This window comes from Pempheris klunzingeri, chromosome 3 (assembly GCF_042242105.1).
Source record: "Pempheris klunzingeri isolate RE-2024b chromosome 3, fPemKlu1.hap1, whole genome shotgun sequence".
Classification (NCBI taxonomy): Eukaryota; Metazoa; Chordata; class Actinopteri; order Acropomatiformes; family Pempheridae; genus Pempheris; species Pempheris klunzingeri.
The window spans coordinates 25105035-25125086 of NC_092014.1; the positions used below are offsets into that span (position 1 = coordinate 25105035).

At 41.6% G+C, this 20052-nt stretch overlaps 2 protein-coding genes across 2 annotated transcripts; one reads left to right on the forward strand and one right to left on the reverse strand.

Annotated features, from left to right (window-relative positions):
• Positions 1 to 8519: 8519 nt before the first annotated feature.
• On the reverse strand, positions 8520 to 12299 carry crybb1l2 (crystallin, beta B1, like 2). Its single transcript, XM_070856261.1, is given in 7 exon segments — positions 8520 to 8742; positions 9950 to 10092; positions 10223 to 10355; positions 10777 to 10895; positions 11286 to 11386; positions 12127 to 12146; positions 12148 to 12299. Coding segments are annotated over 7 exon segments (840 nt in total). The 3' UTR covers positions 8520 to 8570.
• Positions 12300 to 14793: 2494 nt separating this feature from the next.
• On the forward strand, positions 14794 to 18094 carry LOC139225427 (beta-crystallin A1-like). Its single transcript, XM_070856271.1, has 6 exons — positions 14794 to 14891; positions 15195 to 15271; positions 15363 to 15481; positions 16832 to 16973; positions 17190 to 17332; positions 17772 to 18094. Exons 2-6 carry the CDS (start codon positions 15197 to 15199, stop codon positions 17917 to 17919), a joined length of 627 nt encoding a protein of 208 aa, XP_070712372.1. The 5' UTR covers positions 14794 to 14891; positions 15195 to 15196; the 3' UTR covers positions 17920 to 18094.
• The last annotated feature ends 1958 nt before the right edge of the window (positions 18095 to 20052 follow it).

A 20052-nucleotide genomic window follows, 5' to 3' on the forward strand; every position in this document is an offset into this window, starting at 1 on the left:
GAGAGTCAACACTGCATGACGCACACCAACTGTCAGGTTGAAGTATGTGTGTCCTGTGTGCCCATGTGTGTGAGTGCAAATACTTGCACATGAATTTGTGTATATAGTTCATTTATTCATTAGACATTAGACAGAAAGTACAGCGCAGAGGAAAGAAAGCCTTCGCCTCATCCCTACAGCTTACAATAATGAGTTCATCATTATTGATCAATGAGATAGCAGAAAGGAAAGAGAAAGTTTTTCCTCCATATGGTCCAACTCCCTCCAACTTACAATAATGATTTAATATTACTCATAATTACAATGAGATTAAAATTGTCAGTCCACTCCTACTCAACATATGTCTGTTAGCTGTTCACATCACTAAACAAATTCATCACAAAACCCACATGACAATGGCAGCACCCAAATTACTGCCAAACATTAAGCTTCATTTAGGACATTATTATTCAAATATCCCAGTAAAATTATTACTGATAACACATTCAACTAAATCTGTGACTTTAATAGCCAAATCATCTGCTCTGTGATTTCATTTAGTCTGCCTGTAACTCTGACTAAACTCATTAAGCATGTGCATTTGGTGGGAAGGAAGATAATGACCGACTGATACTGACTGCTGAATAAACACACAAATAAATAAATGAAAACAGATTAACAAAGAAACAAATGTTACACTGGTTTAAATTTAGCCTCAGCCAGACATGACTGTGGCTGGAGAGTTTTATAGGTTTGCATCTAGAAATTAGAGGCACGCATGAAAGTGACACACTGAACATTGGACTTTGAAATTGTGGATTCTTAAAAAGATTGAATTGTAATTAGATTAGATTGTTGTAATTTCATAACATAAATGCACATTTACATGCAAATAAAATCTAAATAATGTAAATTATATCAAAATACAATGGAAATTAATTCATTATCAGCTGAAAATTTTAAATTGAAGTTATTTTTCCATCAGAAAAAGAGATGCAGAAGGTGCTCCTCCAAGGCTTCTTCCAGCTAGAAGAAATCCAGGACATTAAAGGTTGTAACAATATTTTTATCAACACAGAGCTTTACTCATGTTCTGTTTCCTGTGGATCCTGGTCCTGGCCCTGCTGATGTGGTTCTCTGGTTCCTGTGGGTCCTGGACCCGGTCCCGCTGATGTGGTTCTCTGGTTCCTGTGGATCCTGGTCCTGGTTCTGCTGATGTGGTTCCCTGGTTCCTATGGATCCTGGTCCTGGCCCCGCTGATGTGGTTCTCCATCAACCAATGGATGTGCGTCTGTCCAAGGCTACAGCCTGTCCGTCCTTGGGAGCTGGATCTCTCCTTCACTGTGGTGCTCCCGGAGGTTTCTCTTTTCCCACTGGGTTTTTTGAGCTTTCCCTTCCCGAAGAAGGAGGGTCATTAAGGGCAGGTGATGCCTCGGACTGATCCACCGGACTGAACCATTGGCCTTATCGACTGCTGGACTCTTTATTAGATTGTTTGTTCGCTTACACTTGTTTATTTCAGTGAACTTTGTAAAGCACTGTGATATTGGGCTATACAAAATAAAAAATTGAATTGAATTTAGTTGAATTTAGGTTGATTTGAATGATTAAATCAAACTGAAATTGTAAAAGTCCCAATCCTTAGACTTGATAGAGTTTATCTTATGAATGTGGGCGTGGCTTAATTTTTCTTTCAATATGCAAATTAACTGGTGTTCAAATCTTGTTGGAGGAAACCAACTACAAGATGGTGATGAAAGATAAAGTTGATATTAAATGTGACAAATTACATATGTATACATTTATCTATTTCATTTTTTCTTTTTCTTTTTCTTATTTATTCTTCGCTTTTCTTCATTAATTCTTTAATCGACAGGTGAGCTCACTTTCCACAGATTCTAACTGAGTTTTCTTCCACTTTGCAAAGTATGGGGTTGTTAAAATCTTATTGAACGTAATTAGTCTTGAGATGACAAAGGAACAAACTGAATATTGACATGACAAATAACAGGTTTTCATTTTGAATGAGCTGTACAGGACTGAAAATCAAAGTGTTGTTGTTGCTTCAACCCTATTTCTTCTACCCTGCACTACATAAAATAAATAAACAAGTCTTTATCGACCGTGGTGAATGACCACCTGTCTGAGCAGCCAATCAGCACTGCTAAATCTCCAGCTGGGGTGAGAAGTGTAGTGTCCAAAGTGGAGATTAGGCGGACATGTTTGCACATAACGGTAGCGTTAATGTGTTTTTATCTCTCTCACTGCCTCTCTCTCTACCCATTATTTAGCACTATTGTATCTCAAGGAGTCATTAAGCTCTTATTCGCGATTCCATAATGCCCTGCTGCTGAAACAGTCCCAATACACAGAATGACATCAGAAGCATGGCTGGAAATAAGAATAGCGCCATGTGAGTGGTGAGTGTGTGTGTGTGTGTGCATGTGCCTGTGAGTGCCTGTGCCAACTCGTCCTCTTGTATACTCACACATGAACATCCATATGTGTGTGTTAACTTGTGCGTATTTGCATGTGCGTGCGTGTCAGTCTGACGTCAATACTCCTCCAATCCATATTTAACTCCATAGTGAGGAAGGCTCATAGCACCTTGTCTGTGTCTTATCTGACTGTATTTATAGACTGAACTAAATTAGGTGCTGGTGGGACAGGTGAAGTGTGCCTTCCCCTCTCTAGTTTGAAGGAGAAAGAGCTCAACTGAGAGTTTACTCCTGAGTGGGACTGCATTAGAATCTGTTTTAATGGAATTGGATTTTTATCGCAGTTTAGAGGCAGAGACATTTTTTAGAAAGGAGGGGTGGAAAAATAATGAGGAAAGTCCTGAAATGGTACTTCATCATGAATCAGAATAAACCTTTACAACATTTAGCCAGGGTTACAAAAACAACTGAAGTAGCTTGGATTTGATTCCACGTTATTCTTTCAAAAAAATCAAACATAACAGCACAAAAAATGTAATAAGTCTGGAACACAAACAGGAAACATCAGGTGAATGCAATGAGGCCAGAAGTCATGTTTCTTTAAGTGTCATGTTCAATGTTGTTTTGGTTTTGCTATTTCTGGTGCTCTCCACCTACGCTGGTGTAGTGACAACTGTGTGCTACAGCTGTATCTACTGCATCTGTCTCTGTGTATTATGCAATAATGTAATAACTGAGAGTTTCAATTTGATCTCATCATTGAATGATCCACATTTGCCAATCAATTAGCTGCTCCGCGAAGATAACAAAGCTGGTGGAGCTACATTTATTATTATTTAAATTATTATTTATTTTGATTATTTTAATAATACTATAATAATGGTAGATATTTGACATTTTTTCAGTTGGTATAGCCAATTACTTTAACGTCTACTGCACCCATAAACCTCACCGGATATTGCTGAAAGAAGTGAGCCAGAATGACTCAGAGCTGAATCAAATTCAGCATTGCAGCTAAGATTAAACCTGCACCACTGGTGCATTCTTCCTACATTGACCCAGAATCAGAGAGTGACTTATCAATTAGTTATTAGTTGCTAGCAGGAGTCTACAGAAATGAGCTCAAGCTTCATCCAGCCATTCGAGGAGCATGCAATTAAATTTTAAGGGGAGTGAATGAATATTTTTTTACTGCAATGTTCCTCATAGGCTCTAGTCACCTTCCCTCCTATAGTTTTCAAATGTACAGGCTTACTAACCTTTGATTTTTCAATCAGTGAGGCTCCATATTCATCCAAGCCTTCAAAGTGTTCCAACTCCAACACTGTCTTTGCAGAAAATCAACATGAGTTTTGCTTCCAGAGTCCTGGACACACAAAATATTTTCCCACCATGATGCTCTACTGGACAACTGGCCACTACTGCCCAGTACACCATCAAAATGTTATACAGTTGTGAGAGAGGAAATGGTGCGGCTATTAATTACATATTAGTTCAGTGAGATAATGCAAGCAATACAAATTAGTGTGGTTACCATCCTGTCACTTCCACCTGCCGTGCACTCATTCCCCTCACCTTTGCTTCCCTGCCCATCTCCCCCTTGCACCTCATTCCCTCATCAGACACTCCCTATATATACCAGCCCAGATCCATTGTTCCTCTGCCAGATTGTTAAAGCTGCCATGTGCTTCATGTCTTTTCTTTCTAGCCTCTGTTTTCTCCAAATCTGTTGAAACTTTGTATTTACTGCCTCCAACTTAGAGAATTCATTATTTTATCCTTTTAAATTACATTGAGCGGCCTGAGTTTTCCAGATGATTTCTTAATTATATCTTGTATATCTCTTCTGTAATGATTTAACAATAAGAGATCAGAGAGGCTGCCTCAGTAACTCTAAACGTTTCCATGCGTGCCATAATGTCATTGCAGAAAATACTGTGGGACATTTAAGCAAATTTTTAGCTTCTGAAATAAATATTTTTAGACAGCTCTGCTGGATGCAGCCTTACTCTCACTACATGATCCTGGGCTGTGTGTGTGAACGTTAGGATGTGCAGAAGAACACAGATAAATCAACATTAGATCCTGATCGATCCTGTCTGTCTGTCTGGAGATTTAAATAATTGTGGAAGTTAAGCTGCTGCGCTTCGTGCGTAAATGCACACAGCGGCTCTCCTGGAGACGCACTTGTTGTTTGTATTGTATTTATCGTCCTCATTATTGATGTGTTTTTATTCAACCACTGCCACACATCCGCCATCAGAATGTTCATTTTTTATGGCCCAACCCACCTGGTCTGGATATAACTGCAATCAGGACCCTGCAGAGAAGATGAATTATTGAGCATACCTTAGTCTGAACAGTCTGGTGGAATTGGTAAGCCTGCATGATGGTTCATTTAGTGGACAGTATGCAGTGCATACTGTTTGAGTAGGTATTATAAAGTACGTTAGTATGCCATTCCAAACACAGCCACGTTTTTTCGTCTGTTTTTCATATACCTGAAGTGGCGTCATTACCATGAGCCTCCAAAGCAACATTTTTATTATTACTATAATACTATTATATCATTTACATACTAAATCTATTCATAGATAATCTAGATGCAGTGTTATTATTAATTCAGCTGTACTAGGTATTTGATAGATATATCTTTTTACAACCCTACTTTGTAAATTGTAAGAACATCTTTAATGCTTGTTAAAATACATCATCTAGATGCAGCGTAATTACTTATTTGAGCGTACTAGATATGTGAAATATTCAGTAGATATATCGTTTTATGACCCTATTTGCAACCCTAAACTGAGAATTACGACTGTGAGGCTGATTTGTATCATATTGCATGGGGTGGCACGAGGGAATTGTAGTGTTTTTTAAAAAATTTTGTTTTTTCCCCCTCTAGAATTGGAGGCTGTAAATACTGAACTGAGAGAAAACTGAGTCGAGTGCTCTCTACAACAGATGGTTCAGTGTGTGTAGCCCCTTAATGCTGAACTATAAGTCTTCAAAAATACACTGAGGTCAAGGTTCAAAGGTTAGTATTACACAGCAGGAGCCATGTAGAATCTTCATAGTGATATATGTTACTCTCCAGGCCGACACCCGAATGGGTTTAGTTTAGCTCTATGAAGTTTTAATTTTCTCATGTCATGGACACAAGGCACCCCAGGCCTAGTTTTAGAGAGCATTTTGAAGGCATACTTCATAGAATGAAATGAATTACGTATAGGGTTAGGAAGAAATGATTTTGATATGGACTGTACTATGGATAAACAAACAAGGTGTGGGTAATGAAATATATGAAGGAGACAAAAGCAAAAATTAAATGTGACATGTGAATAAATAATTAAATAGTGTAACAGTGGAGGTTGGATGCAGTTCACAGTATCACATTAGTATCACAGTATTAAGAAAGGTTTGGTAACGTAATCTTTGCTGAGGCTCATGGGTAATGACGCCAATTTCACTGTGAAAAACAGATGAAAAAATTTTATTGTTATAAGAACCGAGGAGCAAATAATTCAGACTGATGGCCTTAACGATAATCCATATAGTTGAGGAGTGTTTTTATATTGAGAAATGTTCAACAGGAACGGTGAGGACGTCTTCGCCTCCATAGAAACAATCGAGCCACTTCCGCTATTAAAAGCTGACACAAAACATGATACCTACCAAAACCTGACAGACAACAGACTGTGTTCCATTACATGGAAGCTATTTCTCCTTGGAGTCTTTTCAGCAAGACAAGCTGCTTCAAGGACCAAACTTAAATCCTCATGGTTATTGCATTAGATGGATCCTTATTGGAATGTGTACAACTTTTGTTGTATTTAAATAAAACTTGTATGGATTGGTCAGCAGGTCAATAAAGGAGAAGAAAAACAATGAAAGCTCATACTGAATGACATTTATTATTCTCTATCCTCCTCTTCCTCTCCATCATTATGTCTCATGTCCGCCTAATGTCTGCCTCTAACTTGCTATCTTCCCTGGAGCCTTTCTGTGCTTTCTCATCTCTCAGGTTCCTGTGGATCCTGGTCCTGGTCCTGCTGATGTGGTTCTCCGCTTCATGAATCACTGCTGCGGATTGTCAACCACTCGTCATGTTTTTCAATAATATCATATTGCTAATCTTTTAGTCACACTCCTATTGTTAGTGCTATAGTCACTGTTAGTACGTTGGTTGCTGTTTGTGTTGTCTCATGTGGAGATTCTTGAATCCTTAATGTTGAATCCCTGAATCGTTGGGTCTCTCTCTAATTAAAGAGTTTGGTCTAGACCTGCTCTTTATGTAAAGCGTCTTGAGATAACGCTGTTGTGAATTGGCGCTATATAAATAAAGATTGATTGATTGATTGATTGATTGATTTACCATCATTTCTGGGCTGACAATGACTGAATATTACTCTGACGCAGTTTACTGAAACTTGCCTCATTGCATTTGCATTATTTGAGCTCTTTCATCATTGTCGTCACACCATGGATAAACCAAATCGCACAGAGAGGATGGGAGATTACATCAACAATGATGTAGTTTGGGTTATTTTTTCGTATTTGATAGGCCTTAGGGGAAGAAGTAAACATTGCACAATTGACTGTATTCTATAAAAAGAAAATGTGAATGCTAAAATGAGGTGAAAGTCCATTTTGGTGTTTGCAGACAGCACTGAGCATTAATATTCTCTTTGGTGAGAAAGATAAATAATGCATGAAATGATTCGCTATCAAAACCTAATGTGCTATTTTAGACAGAGTGGTATGGTCGATGAGATGGAGTGCTTTCCTCTTTCACACATTAACAATGTTAGTCCAATAATATCCTATCTGTTTCAAATCAAACCTGTGTGCCTGCAGCATGCATTATGTTCAGTGATCACATACTGTGAGTACTCACACAATAACAAATCCATTCAGGCAGTTGAAACTCTGAGTAATTTGCAGTTTGCGAGTCAATAAAAGTATTTTTTGTGTATTTTAAAAAAAGATTAAAAAAACGTTGTTTTGTTTTGAAGTAGTGTTCTGACAGGAAGTTGCACTCCTTTTACATTTTCCTATGATAATGCATTATTATCGAAATCAGCCGAAATCTTTCATTCAATTCCAGTTCATTAGAATTACAGTGAACAAAACAAGACAATCCAAAGAAACTGTTTGTGATTGTTATCAACACCTCTTGTTGTGCTCGTTCAAAAGTGAGAATGGGCTCATCGCAGAATGTGTGTGATGTATGTGCAGAGTTTGACGCATCTGCTGAAAGGGGAACATCTCTCTGCGCTCACCTTAAATGTGGATTCAACACCTGTACGTGCACAGTCAACGGCAGTCAACACATACACACGATTTGTGATATCACAACTAGTTTGGAGACGATCACGGTAAAATATGCAAGTGTGTTGTGCAGAGTTCAAGCTTGTGGAAAACCATATCAGAGACAAGTTACTATTGTAACAGTTTTTAGTCTGCCCTGCGATTGACTGGAGACAAATCCAGGTTGTCCCCCGCCTCTTACCCAATAGACAAAGTATAGACAATGGATGGATGGTTGATTTGGTTGAATAACACTTGAGCAGAATATCTCTGCTTGATCCATATTCTTTTATAACATGTGTGGAATGGAGTGCCACTGTGGATCAATCTTGAGAAACATTTAGAATCAGGATGGGATATGCTTTATTTCAGGGTTTAGGGTCCCCCACCACACAAACATATTCAAATCTACACTGGTACCCACTGCAGTGCTCTAATGGGCTAAGTGACATTGGTGTGATGTGGAAGAGAAGTTTGAGGGGGAGAGGGGAGAGTAGGGTGATGAGAAGGGAGCTGACAAACAGAGACAGTGCGAGAGGGGGAACAAAAATGATTTATTATCAATGGTCAATGGTCCGTGTAATTATCTCCTCTTTCCATTTGAATAACTTTTCATTGGTCACTAGATTACAGTCTTCCAACAGCTAAAAATAACAACCCACTGTATTCCATCCACCCTGCACTCAAACTGCCAAGAGATTTTGGGACAGAGGAGAAAATACTACACCCTCTACCTCCTCTCCCCTTCTTCGCCCTCCCTCCTCTGCCTCCCCCTCCATCTCTATGCCCGCCTTCTGCCTCCATCTGTCATTCGATCTCTCTCCTCCTTGACCTCGCGGGGTTTCACTTGGAAGACATGGTGTAGCAGCCGTGTGGGTGCCACTGCATGTCACGGATGCGTCTCATGGACTGCATCTGGGGGCAGCGGGCACCAAACTCGTTGAAATGCCTGTATTCACCCTTCTCCAGCAGGAACTGGCTGCCACGGTAGCCAGGGAATTGGTAACCCACCCAACTGGGGAGATACAGAGAAAGAGGAGAGTAGAAGGAAAGAGATTTAACATTTCTGAAATAGGGAGGGATTTCAAGGTGGAAACAGTACAGAAAGTGTGGAGGAAAGGGTGCGTGATTGAACACAATATTCAGAGACAATTGATTCAAGGTAAAAAACACAAGGTGATAAGCTAAAGATGCTATTAACACTAGCAGGGAGGATAAACATCTGACAGATAAAGAATAATTGATTTGTTTGTCATGCTGTCAGATCCCAAATCACTAGAAAGTCTGCCTCCCAGCTGTTTCAGGTAGCGGAGAACACTGCAAGTGAAGCAGTCACAGCTGTTCAGAAACAGTGTCCTCTGGGCGCCTTGCCTGGTGGAGCGCTTAGGCCCCATGGCGGTGGCCTGAGTTTCTTCCCCTCTCTCTCACCCATTTCCTGTGTCTCTCCACTGTATCTGTCCAATAAAGCCTTTAAGGCCAAAGAAAAAATGTAATCTCAGACACAGGCAGAGTCACTGCTGACGCTCATGACAACCTCAGCTAGCTGCTGATGAAAAAGCCTGACACCCTGGAAAACACTCCAGGTAGTTATAATGGTTATAATGCTGCTATTTCTCCAAGTTTGAAATGAACCTCAGTGTTGTGGGAACTATCTAACACACGCGTCAGCACATACAGCTGAACTGTATGATTGGACTGTTGCAGAAGCTGGGTGTAGTGTTGTTTTAGCTAACGCTGTTAAAAAATATATGATTTGAGATTTGGGAGCTGCAAATAGAGGTAGATAGCAGGGTTACAGTTTCATAGCCAGACATAAAAAAGGAAGTGTTGGAGAGAATTATTTTCTTTCGTGCAGAGAATTAGATGAACAGATCGATCCTATTCTCAATTCTGTGTGCTGCCCAGCCGAGTAAGAAGACTAGAAATGGGGAAACAGCTAGCCGCACTTTGTCAGGATAGAGAAATCTGCCTACCAGCACCTCTAAAGCTCATTCATTAGCACATTATATCTGATTTACTCAATCCTTACAGAAAGTGTGAGACAGACACTGTGTCTGACATGTAATCCTGAATAAAACAAGATAACGCTTGTTGCTACAACACAATAAGTTTGGCAAATATTTGTATTCAACGTTTGTATTGTTGCGTCACCTTTGTACTGTACTCTGGCAAAGCAATTTCTTGCAGGATCAATGAAGTTGATCTCATCTTATCTTACTCACGTTCCACAGCTGACCATGACGCTGCCCACTCTGTCAGTGAAGCCGTAGGAAAACAGACTGGGGACATCATCGTCCATGATCTCCATCTTACGACCCTTGAACTCTCCGACCTCATACAGACAGATCTTGTGCTTCTCGGGGTCCTAGAAGATGGTGGGGAAAGACAAAGTTGAAATGAAGAGACACAGAAGATGAAGAAAAGCAGAGCAAACAATCTTCGTGGATATAAGCTGCCAAAGTCAGTGAAGTCTTGTGTTAACAGGGGTTGTTTACCATGCGGACAGGCCTGAAGGACAGCAGGTAGTCGTTCTTCTGGCAGTTGCTCCAGGAGTCCCAACGGGGATACTCACCCTTCTCCAGGATGAACATCTCACCACAGAAGTTCATCTGCTCAAATCCCACAAAACTGAGGGGGGGGGGGGGAAAGAGCACAAGAGGGGATGAAGATGATGAGCTCTCCACAGATTTTACACAGGCTTAATATAAAACTTTCCTTATGCCCTTACTTGATATTTTCTGTCATTTCTATTGGTCCACATTGTGACGTGGTCACTGCACTACCTTCATTCCAGTCATTGCTCTTGTTCCTTTGTTACGTTATTAATTTAGATGTTGAAGTTCATTCTACTGCTGCACTCACTGCAAATCACCTGAGATAAAAGCACCAGCTAACAGCCTAAAGTATGTGAAATGTCACATAATAGCGAGGTGCCTCTGTGAATCAACCAGCTCTGTGCTCAGAGGAGTGTGGGTGCTGGGTACATTATGGGTACTTGCATGGCAATGGTGGGTGTGTATGTGCAGCTGTACATGAAAACGGTACTTACGGACCACAGTCGACACGCAGGGAGCGCACCCTGTCCATTCCCATGTCACACACATTCATACACTCAGCACTGATCTCAATACAGCGGCCCTGGAAGTTCTCCTGGTCAAACACACACATCTGGATAGTTGGGACAAAGAGAATGAGAAAGGGAGTGAGAGGCGAGGCTGAAGAGGTGGTTTCAAAGTCAAAAGTTGTTATGACAGTGACTTAACACACAGGAGCCTCACATGGTATTATGTTGTCAGTTGTAGACAGATAAGTAGTTTTAGAACAGGTGGGCTATGGTAATAGACATCAGCCCAGAAGAACTGTTAGTGTGAGGCCACCTGCTTCACATGGGGTGAAAAAGACTGTAGAATATATTTGGAGATGTTTGATCATCTGTCATACATGTGGGATGTAGTGTGTGTGTGTGCATCTGTGTGCGTGTGTGTGTGTATGTGTGTGTGTGTGTGTGTGCATGTGTGTGCATATGTGTGTGTGTGTGTGTGTGTGTGTGTTTTGTACCTTATAGGACATCATGCCCATCTCAGACATCTTGTTCTGAGCCGCCTTCCCATCAGTCTGGGAAGCAGTCTTAGATTTCTCTCCTCCGGCAGACATGATGACTGAGAAGAGAAGAGAAGAGAAGAGAAGCTTTAAATCATTTTTACATTAAGGGAATCATTGTCAAATTAAGTGAGTGAATACACCCACAACATCTTAATATCTTTCCACAATCTCCTCCTCTTAGAATCCCTAACAAAGCTAAATTCACTTCAGACTTTACCTCACAAATGACCATCTTGTCACTTGTTCTGTTGTGACACTAATATTCATAGTATAAAACATGAGCATTTATCCATCAAAAACTATTAACATAACCAAAATGAAGTCTTTAGTACAAAACAAAAGGTAGTAAACCCCACTAAGCGTTCATTCTGTGCAAATCTAACTCCTGTACCCTTTATTATGTGCATATAAAATACATATAAACTGTCTTTTAAATAAATGGTTTGGTAGCTTGACATATTTTTCATTTCTGAACCTGAAGTGAAAAAATTGTGGCACCAATTTGATGCTTAAAGTTATATTTTAAGTTCCACAATTTAAGATTTATGCATTAGTTTTAGTTTAATTCATATTCAAAATAAACTGCTCAGAATAAACTCCAATGTTTATTCTAAATGTAAGGCCGCTTTGCATTTATTTCCAGCTATTGGATTTGCGCTAATGAAATTCACTAGCAATGTTTAAATTTCATATCTTGAGCTCAAACTTTTTTTCATTTTTCCATCCTACATCTGGTTATTCTTGCTCTCTGACTCCCTTCTTTCTCTTTCTGTAAGATGTTTGTCCACTGTCTTACCTGTGATGGTGTGTGTAAAGGAGTAGACTCAGGGCTGAGATTGGTGGTCTGTGTCAGAGTGTGCCAGGCCCCTCAGCGCTTATATATGCTGGCGCCCAGAGAGAGGGGATTATACACACAGAAACAAACTCGCTGAGCTCACAGCCCCCACAGAATAGAAATCCCCCCATCATCAAAGAGAGAGAGAGGCAGAGAGAAGGCGAGGGAGGGGGGGGGGGGGGGGCGGGGGCAGGAAGAGAGGCAGCCAGATGTAGGTTGAGAGAAGAGAGGAATATGAGGAAGCAAATGTGCCAAACTGAAAATGAATGTATAGTTGCCCTCAGAGGACTTGATGGAGGACAAAATAAGTTGATCATAGCATGAATCCATGAACTAAACATACAGTCAGGATGATACTGACAGTCAGGATAAAGACATCTCCTGTTTCTGCAGTGAGCTGTTACATAGAAAGCCCCAATAGCACTCTCATAATAATGTCAGGCCCCTTCTGACCGTGGTCGCATTTTAGAGCCCATCACAGAATTGTTCACTCCCGTTCCCTACAGTTATATAATCAAGAAGCACTGGGACAAATAATAACAGGAGAAGCAATAAGCTGTGAGAAGCAATAACCTCACTGCTCCACCTCGATGTGAGCAGAGAGGTTGGTTGTGTGTATGGACAATAATCTCTCAATGCATCACAGTGGGAGAAAGCTATTAAATTAAAGCACACTGTCTTTTTTCTTGCGTGGGCTTATAAGATATCATGGTGGGTGCGAGAAGAAAGTCCATAAGAAGCTGATTCCGAAGTGCACACAAGGGAACAAGCAAACTGGTCAAACATAGCTTTGAACGTTGCTGCACAGGAAGTAGGTGTGTGCCAGATGTGTGCTTATGGGGACAGGCAGGAAATGAGGGCTGCAGCCGTTCACCAGCTCAGATCCTGAGGTGAAACTATTCATGTCTTGGATTCAGTGGTCAACCTTATTTATCCTGCAATTTGAATTTCCCAAAATCTTCACATTCAAGTGAGCAACAGTAAGAGGGCACCAGAGGATGGAGCGACACAGGAAATCACACACCTCCCTTTCAGTCACTGCTGGATGACCTCAGTAGCTGCTGGATGACCTCAGTAGCTGCTGGATGACCTCAGTAGCTGCTGAATGTCCTCAGTTGCTGCTGGACATCCAGCTAAGTACATCTTCAATCACTGCTGAATGCCCTAAGTCATAGATGGACATCCAGCAGTCCTAACTGCTGGATGGTGGTTCAATCCCTGTCCTTGGGCAAGACACTGAACCCCAGCTTGCTCCTGCAGCAGCTTCAGTGTGTGAATGTGTGTGAAAGAACAGTCTCCTCTAACTTAGATTCGTCCTGTATGAACGCTGTGTGAATGAGGATGTGATGTAAAAGTACTTTGAGTAGTCGAAATGACTAGAAAGGCTCTATATAAATACATTAACATTCACATAGAGGACAATAAAACAGACCCTGAAAGCCATGAATAAATGCCATTTTAAAATAATGACATTCCTAAAAACAGCTAAAAAGAACCTGGATTTCGTTCAGTAATAAATTCTATGGAGTTTTGAAACAACTCCAAGCCTTTCTGGAACAAGTGTGTGAAATACACCTTCACATTCAACAAAGGTTTGATTGATCGTCCTCTCCAGTCCAGAAATAGGTTCAGTTCATTGTCCGTGCACTGACCTGTAATCCAGGCTATAGGCCGGCAGGCTTGTTTGATAATGAGGTCCTGTTGTATTTAAGGCTACCCAGCATTTCTAGAAAATGTATAGAAGCTGATGCCATGTCTCAGTACAGTTATAGAGAGAGAGCCAGGAGACACACAGTGCTCACTGTGTAACTCTGGTGGTGTCACTGTGCTATACTTAGACATGTTAAGAGGAACTTGGTGGCAGCCTATTATTAATTAATATTCTTCTATCTTCAATTGAATACCTCTGTCCCAATTTATGGGAGCCTCAATAGAAGCATGCTCCCCGGATGGCTCTCCAAATCCACCTCATTCTCTGCCTATAGCCCCGGCCATTGTTGCTCCATACGATGGCAATGCTGACCTATACGAATAGAGCAACAACAGGCCGCATTCCTCAGCTCACCTCTGTGCCTCTATATGATCTGCTGAGTGGACAGGCTCACAAAGAGAGAGAGAGAGAGAGAGAGACAGCGAGAGACGGAGAGAGAGCGCTGCTGAAAGCTGCCGGCGCGCGTGCACAAACCCTTTTATCGCGCACACAGAGGAACTCACGTGGGGTCCACTCTCACCTGCGTCAAGTTAATCACAGTTAGCAAGAGAAAAACCGGAACTCTTCTTCACCCTGCCTTCACAATAAAAACCCTATTATAGCCCTGACCTGAGCTAGTAATGGTTTTCATAACTGAGACTGTGCTGTGCAAGTGTTACTACATAGAATCATTGTCACACGCCGTACAGGTATTACTGTAACACTGCATAACTGTACACTGCAACATACCGTATTGGTGTTACTTTATTCAGTGAAGGTGTTACAATGTTTAACAGAGCTTTATTTTGAAAACTCAAACCGGAAGTGTTGCTTTGAAATCGGGCCAGCTTCACTCTTGACAAAACTGGCATCGTTCACATCATTAACATGGAGGGGCCACGCACGCACACGCGTGAGCACGAGGTGCTCGCGTGGACGCTGGTATAAAACGGAAGCGCCAGGTTCCGACAAAAGTCTCCCGTAAGAGTGTTTGGTGTGGTGTGAGGAGTGCGAGGACAACACGAGGAGCATCCAGGTAAGAGAGGCAGGGGGAGGCTGGTGGATGGATTCACCTGGTTAGTCGGCTCTCTGTTTCTGGGGACTAGTTTCTAGCTGTTTATGAAGAAAATGTTGATTACATGTAAAGTTTAACTGAATTCATATGGAGGGCAACACATGAAGACATGAAAACTAGTTAAATTCACTTAAAGTTCACATTTGAAGAAAAATAATTTTGTTATTGTCAAATAAATGAAATTGTTATTAGTCAAACATTTTACCACTTGTACCCTTCTCTGATCCATATGCTCTGTTTTTCTTGTTTTCTATTCCACTTCAGAAATGTATAGAGTCACTAAAACCCACATGACCTCACCCATGTACTTCCCCAGCATGGGTACAGCCCCCTTCTTTAAGGTGAACACACACACACACACACACATATACACACATACAGTACACACCCTCATGCCTCCACCCGTCTACATCCGTCTCCCCCTGTGTGCAGGTGACTGTGTTTGAGCGGGAGTACTTCCAGGGCAAGTGTATGGAGTTCACCAACGAGTGCTGCAACATCCACGACTGTGGCATGGACAACATTCGCTCCATCCGAGTGGAGAGTGGAGCGTGAGTCACACAGCCTGTACGCCTGCAATAAGTCTCTGTGGACCGTGGACTGACTGACTGTGTGTGTGTGTGTGTGTGTTTATGTAGGTGTGTGTCTGTAGAGAGGAACTTGTGTTCAGTCACCTCTGGACTCCCGCTTGTCCTCCATGTAGGTAGATGAAATAGTGGGGAGGTTGTCTTCTCTTTGACATTTCAGATGAAATACTGGGAAACAATTTCATCAGGATCACCCGAGGAGCTGACTGCTCTTTCAACCAATCTGAAAGCCATTTATACTGCAGGAGTCTTCACTGGTATACGTGCCTCACCTGTGGTCCGCAGATTTCGTCGGCCAGTTGATCATTTAAGGCCACCTGGGAGTTTTCATCCCTTTAATAAGATGGTGTGACGCTTTCTTCTCATAGTGTATGAAAGAAAAACATGTCAAGATCCCTCTGATGAAAAGCACACTCCTATTTAGAAACACCAAACTGCTCTGCTGGACTATATTTTGACACTAGCAAATCACTTTCAGTCCTAAAGCCTCTGAAAACTTGGATTAAGATATGACATCCTTCTAGATAACGTTCCATATTAGAGTCCTGAGGTATTATCAGGTACATTTACTTAAGTACTGTACTTAAGTCTGGTTTTGAGGTATTTCTGTGTTGGGTATTTATACTGCTCCTTTTACTTGAGTAAATGTTTAGGCCAGTCTAATGCAGTAGGTTGTGGGTTAGAAGTAGAAGTAGTCTTCCAAATTTACTACATTATTTAGTTGCTTGTATTCCTGTTGTTGTTGTTGTTGTTGTTGTTGTTGTTTGTTCAATGAAAATGCTCCAACAAAAGGTCGTTTCTTTCCCTGTGTATACATCAAGCAGACATCTGTTGGTCAGCAGGTCAGAAAATCTTTTGGGCTCTTTGTTCAAGGGCTGCAGTCATCCAGCCCTTCTTCTTTGGAGTTTAGAAAAAGTTGACAATAAGGACAACAAATGTGGCAACGGATAGATTGTTATTAAAACAAAGTGATATATATCCATTTTGAAAACCATCTATTGGTAATTTTTCATTCATTCATTTTGTGTGCCAAGTTTTGAATTTGGTCGATGACAGTCAAACATTTTAGGGATGATGTAGGAATGTTAAATGTAAAAAGTAGCTCTTGAAAACAGGACCCCAACGATGTCATGCCCCTGCCCGTCATCCTCATCACTGTTGCCTCTGCCCACCAGAGGGACCAGACTGGTTCAGTTTCCTCTCACCCCATGTGTTGTCACCTATCTGTTTTATGTTTGGATGATTTCAGACAACAGTGCCTGCCATGTTGACTCACCTGTCTGACTGTTTCACCTCTTCCGCTCATGTGTCTAGTTGGGTGGGTTACGAGCACCATGACTTCCAGGGCCAGCAGTTCATCCTGGAGAGGGGCGAGTACCCCAACTGGGATGCCTACAGTGGCTCCCTGTCCTACCACACCGAGCGCTTCATGTCTTTTCGCCCCATTTACTGCGCTGTGAGTACCTGTAGAGAACAGGCGGGCTAGAATGAGACAGGGAAGTGGGAGAGGAAGGAAGGGTGAATGGAAATGAGAAGGTGGTGAGTGACAGACGGAGAGAGTGATCAGAAGAGCGACTGAGACCACTCAAAAATAGACACGAGACAACTCGTTCGTCCGCCTGACCGGCCAGCACTGACTGTAACACAGAGTCTGTGCTGTACCCCTCCACAGTCCCACCAAAGCAGCCGCATGATGATCTTCGAGAGGGAGAACTTCATGGGCCGCTGCAGCGACCTGTGCGACGACTACCCCTCCCTGCAGGCCATGGGCTGGTTCAGGCCCGAGGTGGGCTCCATGCACGTGCAATGTGGAGCGTAAGTCAGTGTTCTGGTTCATGTTGAATCAAAGCTTTTTAAGATGTATAAGAGGGCTTTAAGAGGAAGAAAGAAGAACAGAGAGATAGGAGCAAACAAACATACATTACTAAAACATTTGTTAATTTTATTGTATTTTAAAGGAATATGATCCAATATATCAGCATCACATTATTTAATCTTAAGTATTGGTATTGACCTCAGTAATCCAGTATTAGTTAGGCTCTAATCTGAATCATTGCCCAAATGGCAACTGTCTGTCCACCTGTACAATTACTTTTAGTTAAGCAACTCATAACTGGCACATAAACTGGCACTCATCTCTTAAAGAGTTTGGTCTAAGCGTCTAAGATGAAGCTTGTTACGAATTGGCACTATATAAATCGATTGAGCTCTTGCCTACTTATTAGCTCCTCATCCTGCGTCTGTCTTTCTGCAGCTTCGTGTGCTATGAGTACCCAGGCTACAGAGGCCAGCAGTACATCATGGAGTGTGAGAGACACAGTGGAGACTACCAGCACTGGAAGAACTGGGGCTCCCACTGCCAGACTCCAAAGATTCAGTCTATCAGACGAATCAGGCACTAAGAGGGAACAGCTCAAGACTGATGACAGTAACTGGTCAGGCTCACGTCTAAATGTCATGGTTTATGACGATGGCCTGACTATGTGTCAAAAGCCTGAAGTTAAGTTTTGGTTCCGAGGGTTCATTTGTAAGGACAGCAACTATAACACCATCAGTGACATAGCAGACACCTCTTCATCCCAGCTCATATTCATATTTCTGTTAATACTCATTTTGTCTCAGTACAAGTGAAATAAAGTTCAGATTGAGAACCTGACCCTGTCTGGAATCTTGTGTATCTGGAATCATGTGCAAGTGCATGAATGCACCCATCTGACTTCCCTCAGCACAAAGAGCAGCTGCAGCTTCGGCACTGTCCGAAGCTGAGAGGATCGGATGGAAGGAACAATAAATGCTGATCTCATACCAGTCTCTGTGTGACACCATCAAGACACAACGCTCTTGTGGGTTATAATTCTGCAGCACAATCAACATTTTATGTGTGTAAATGTAAAGTTTTCAATCCAAAACAAAATAATTAGGCTTCTTGATGACCCAACAGCATTTTGATCAGATAGAACTTTATCTTATTATAGTAGATGACTTTAATATTCATGTGGACAATTCTAATGATGATCTCAGCACTGTTTTCATCTCATTAGACTCAACTGGTTTCTCAGAGTGTAAATGAACCCACTCACTGCTTTAACCACTCCCTTGACCTTGCTCTGGCATATGTCAGTGAAATTGAACAGTTAACAGTTTTTCCACAAAATTCTATTTTATTGGACCGTTACCTGATAACATTTGGTTTCCTATTACTGGACTATGCGCCATTCAACAAAAATGTCCTCACTAGATGCTTATCTGATAGTGCTGTTGCCAAATTCAAGGAAGTGATTCCATCAGTATTAAAGCTAATGCCATGTCTCCATACAATAGAAGACCCCTACGCTAATCTTAGCCCCTCCCAAATTGCTGCAGGTGATAGTGATGGTGCATCAGGCCCACTGCAAATGTCACTCTAAAAAAGAAGATGATTAAAGAAAAGAGACAAGCTCCTTGGTATAATTCCCAACATGTGAGTCAGCATGTCCAAGTGTCCATGGGCAAGACACTGAACCCCAATTTGCTCCTGAAGCAGCTTCAGTGTGTCCTTCAAATTAGATTCCTCCTGGATGAATGATGGGTGAATGGCTGAATGAGGATGTGATGGAAAAGAGCTCTGAGGAGTCAAAATGACTAGAAAGTACAAAAATGCAGATCATTCACCATTTTACCACATGGCGTGCCACCAAATTAGAAGAATCCCGCTTAATCTGGCAAAACAGTGTGAAATCCTATAGAAAGTCCCTCTGTAATGCTGTAATTACTCCTCATTGATAGAAGAAAATAAAAACAGCCCTAGATTTCTGTTCAGCACACTAGCCAGGCTGACAAAGAGCCAGAACTCCATTGATCCTTGTGCTCCTTTAGAGCTCAGTAGCAACGACTTCATGAGCTTCTTTGATGATAAAATTCTAACTATTAGAGACAAAATTCATCACCTCCTTACTCTGGCCTCCAGCTCCACTGTGAGGAATCTGGGAGTTATCTTTGATCAGGATTTGTCCTTTAACTCCCACATTAAACAGATTTCTAGAACTGCCTTTTTCCTTCTACGTAATATTGCTAAAATCAGGCCCATCATATCCATAGATGATGCAGAAAAATTAGTCCATGCATTTGTCACTTCTAGGTTGGACTATTGTAACTCCTTATTATCAGGCTGCCCCAATAAGTCCTTAAAGACTCTCCAGCTGGTCCAGAATGCTGCTGCTCGTGTTCTGATGAGAACTAAGAGAAGAGACCATATTTCTCCTGTACTGGCTTCTCTTCACTGGCTTCCAGTAAAATTTAGAATAGAATTTAAAATCCTTCTCCTCACCTACAAGGTTCTTAAGGGTCAGGCTCCATCATATCTTACAGAACTCATAGTACCGTACTACCCCACTAGAGCACTGTGCTCCCAGAATGCAGGTCTACTGGTGGTTCCTAAAGTCCTCTAAAGTAGTGATGGAGCCAGAGCTTTCAGCTATCAGGCTCCTCTCCTGTGGAATCCCCTTCCAGTTTGGGTTCGGGGGGCAGACACCCTCTCTACATTTAAGAGTAGGCTA